This window comes from Pinus tabuliformis, chromosome 2_1, assembly GCF_031772625.1.
Source record: "Pinus tabuliformis cultivar Carrire ecotype Pingquan chromosome 2_1, CPIR1, whole genome shotgun sequence".
In the NCBI taxonomy this organism is placed as follows: domain Eukaryota; kingdom Viridiplantae; phylum Streptophyta; class Pinopsida; order Pinales; family Pinaceae; genus Pinus; species Pinus tabuliformis.
This window is the reverse complement of record NC_142299.1, coordinates 941,615,570-941,619,364: the sequence shown is the minus strand read 5'-3', so window position 1 is coordinate 941,619,364 and position 3,795 is coordinate 941,615,570. Positions and strand designations below refer to the sequence as shown.

General features: G+C 33.9%; 1 protein-coding gene across 1 annotated transcript; it reads right to left on the bottom strand.

The window, feature by feature from the left end:
* Nucleotides 1-676: 676 nt before the first annotated feature.
* LOC149203741 (stearoyl-[acyl-carrier-protein] 9-desaturase, chloroplastic-like) lies at nucleotides 677-2,335 on the bottom strand. The gene is made up of 2 exons (XM_089400237.1): nucleotides 1,844-2,335; nucleotides 677-1,527 (listed from the first exon to the last, which is right to left on the bottom strand). Exons 1-2 carry the CDS (start codon nucleotides 2,279-2,281, stop codon nucleotides 967-969), a joined length of 999 nt encoding a protein of 332 aa, XP_089256363.1. The 5' UTR covers nucleotides 2,282-2,335; the 3' UTR covers nucleotides 677-966.
* Between the last annotated feature and the right edge of the window lie 1,460 nt (nucleotides 2,336-3,795).

Here is a 3,795-nt window from a genome sequence, read left to right as displayed (position 1 = left end):
CAGCTGTCAGTCGAAAGCAGAAGGGTGGCACTTGTTCTCCGAAATTGCTGAGAATAAACATAAATTGCATGACACATATGAACAATTTCCCGCTGAATGCCCGTTGAATGTGGACACCAGGTGTCAACGTTAGAAGTAAAAGAACGACGAAAGTCTCTTTCAAAAAAAGGCCTATCGACCTAATTATAGATATTATGATAATTTAATTAAAAAAAGTTTTTCTTTATTAAATTAGATACTTATTAAATTATTTGCTTTTTATATATAAAATTTAATATTATTTATACATTTTAAAATTCTAAATTTATAAATATTTATCCTATATAATTTATATTACTAAAATAATTAAACAACATATAATTTCAAAACAAATAAAAAAATATGAAAACTTTTAAAAATGAGAAACTATTGCCTCACAAAGTTTATAATATAATATTACAAACAACTACTCCATCCGTCAACCATATAATTTATATTGCTAAAATAATTAAACAACATATAATTTCAAAATAAATAAAAAAAATATGAAAACTTAAAAAAAGGAAGAAACTATTGCCTCACAAAGACTATAATACAATATTACAGACAACCTTGACAATACGCGGGATTCTTACCCTCCATCATACCGATGCAAGCGACCGCGAAAGGGCTCGGAAAACAGCGATTCAAACATCCTAAAAGACAAAGTTATTATATCCCATAAACTCCAGAGAACACATTTTACATTTTGGCCGAGACCATTTAGCCTTCCTAGGTTTTCCTTTACACCTCCCATGCTAGAGTGTGCAGCTCGAATTTTCCAATCCAACAAACTCACCAAGGCTATCAATCCAACAAATCCACTGAGGTCACTGGTTTCCTGTACAGGGATTATAATTTTACAGACACACAGAACTTTACTACAAAGTACACAGACACAGAGAACGTAGTACAACAGTTTTCCTAAGATGAAGCACAGGAAAGTTTCTACAGCAGGACTTCTTTGTTGAATATCCAACTAAAAGCACACGTTCGTCCTTGTTTTGCCCTTTCTTGAGCTCGCTCTTCTACCTTTCTGATACGAGGTGCCAACTTGCATACATAATCCTGAGCCTTCCTTCCCTTACCAGAAAGACCACCTATTTTCTTCACATTCCATCTCTCAACCAAGAATTCCAAGATGTCAGCATAGTCTCCTGCTGTGTAAACTCCTAGTCTCTGAGCAACAGAAGAAAAGTGGTCAAACAGATTAACATCCTGCCCATCATACATCAAATGTGCAGGCATTATAACCTTTTTGCGCATCAAATCTTCAAAAGCTAGCATTGTGGTGTCAGGATCAATCTCAAACAACTTTTCAACAATCTTTGTGTATGCAGTCTCATGGCGCTTCTCGTCTGCAGCAATAGTTCCACATATTTGGGCCAATTTCAGGTCACCATATCCTTTAGCAAATCTTGCAGTGTTGCCATGTGATATGAATGTTGCTCTTTCTTGGAAGGAAGTGTACATGAATCCAAGATAGGGACTATTTTCTGTACCTGGATACTGAACAGTCAAAAATGCTAATGTCAAAAAAATCTCATTTAAAACTAAAATACTCTACACACAAGGTTCCATCACGCAATTCCTGAGCTGATTGCTGGAATATTTCAGAATCCGAGGGACATAAGAAGATCAATTATTTAACCTAGTTTATGTCTATCAAATATCAAAATATTAGGAAGTTCTACCATCAACATAAAAATACCAGCATCCAATATGTATAATAAACCAATAAAGTGGAATCCCACATCTTGTTGCTACCAAGAGTAAACATAATAAAATACTTTGACAAAATGCTTGCAACGTTAAGACACTGTACCATTCCAAACCCCATAAGATATTGTATGGTTTTTTCAATCTGTCTCATGTCCACTCGGCCAGACAAGTAAAGATATTTATGAAGAAGATCACCATGTCTATTCTCCTCTGCTGTCCACATACGTGTCCATGTTGCCCATGAAGTGAGACTGGCACCAGTTTCATCTCTTACACCATCATATGAGTTAATCTGAGTCTGATAAGTAGGCAATGCTTCTTCAGTAATCATGTCTCCCACTAGACAAACTAAATAGTCATCCGGCAATTCATGGCACCGCTCCCGCAACTCTATAAGTTGGTCAATGAAGCCCTCAGAAGAAGGATCAGGCAAAAAGTCTTGTGGCTGCCAAGACTTTTCAACAGGCTTTAAATGAATCAGTATATTTTTTTCTGCCCACTCCTCCAGAGATTTAAAGATCTCAACCTTCTCAGGTGGCATGGAATGGGCCACCTGTTGGCGAGCTTCATGTGGTTGGAAATGGATTCTGATCTTTTCGACTTCCCTGAAATATAACATCAGAAATTCATGAGAATCAAATGCATATTTAGGGAATTAAATGCAGGTGCTCTGCAAAATAACAAATGAAGTCTTAAAAGTTAAAATAGGGATCACTGAGAGACAAAATCTACTTATGACTACATTACCAAACATGTGATTAACAGGGATCTGCACTTTAATTCATGGAAATTCTGAAATTCCAGAAGTTAATTTGCTAATAAGATAGATTTGCTAGCACTGTAAGTGAAATGGCTATAAGGAAACTAGCCATGTAAGTGAAAAGGCTCTTTGGATTTCACTAAATAAAAAAATTCCAAACACATATCAAACATATACAAATAGACATAAAAATTAACCATTTAAATACAATTCCAAAAATAGAAAAATTCCGAACAATAAAACGTTTCAGTAACACTACATACAAATAGACCTAGGAAACAAATGGAAAAAACAAAAATATCTACCATTTAAATACAAATCCCAAACTAGAAAAAATCCAAACAGCAATACGTTTCTGTAACACATAAAATTAGAACTATGAAACAAATTGAAAACATCCAAACAACAATATTTTTCGGTAACACATAAAAATAGACGCATGAAACAAATTGAAAGGACAAAAAAAAACCAACCATTTAAATAGAATTCCCAAGATAGAAAAATTCCAAACAATAAAATGTTTCTGTAACACACTTTTGATATTAAAGACAATAAAATGTTTCTGTAACACACTTTTGACATTAAAGACAACCTTGGGGTCAAGGAAATCTTGTGCGCTGTGGCCAAATTAGAGCGGGGGGCAGAGGAACGAAGCTTGGCGCCGCGGAACAATGGCGAAGGCGCAGAGAATGGTGTGCATTTTGCAATAGAAAGAGCAGATGCCATGTCTTCTGGTGATGAGAAGAAAAACGAGTTTCTACTCGTAACTGCAAAGCAAACCGAAATATAGACAAGAGAGAAGCTCCAGTACCACTATAGACAAAAGAGCATCTCCAGATTTATTTATAGACGATTATTGATCAATCAAATCCGAGGCGGGAGATATCTGTCACGCGGGCATCAAATTTGTTTTATATTGGAGGATAAAATTTATTTAACTTTTTTATATTGACCAGTTAAAATCAAATCCCAGATTAGCAGGTCCGTCTTAACTAGAAATATAATTTTAAAGGGTAGGTCTATATTTTATTTTGAAATATTAAATTTATTAAAGTCTTTTTCTACGTAGAAAGTTGAAATAAATTAATGTTTTATACGTAATTTAAAATTTCATATATGCAGCTTGGAAATAATTTAATATTTATATATAAAGTAATAATTTTGTAATTTACTAATTTGAAAATTTTTGTTCAATATTATTTTCAAAATATAATATTCGTAGTTGTCAAATTTGTTTCGAAGAACTAAATACAACGTCAATTATTGCGAGCTAAATAGATATAAAAACCATAAGT

Excerpts from the sequence above, each read along its gene's own strand:
- LOC149203741 (XM_089400237.1), bottom strand. The coding sequence starts at position 2,281 with ATGCCACCTGAGAAGGTTGAGATCTTTAAATCTCTGGAGGAGTGGGCA. Across the intron at positions 1,528-1,843 it reads ATCTTATGGGGTTTGGAATG|TATCCAGGTACAGAAAATAG; the intron begins GTACAGTGTCTT and ends TTGACTGTTCAG.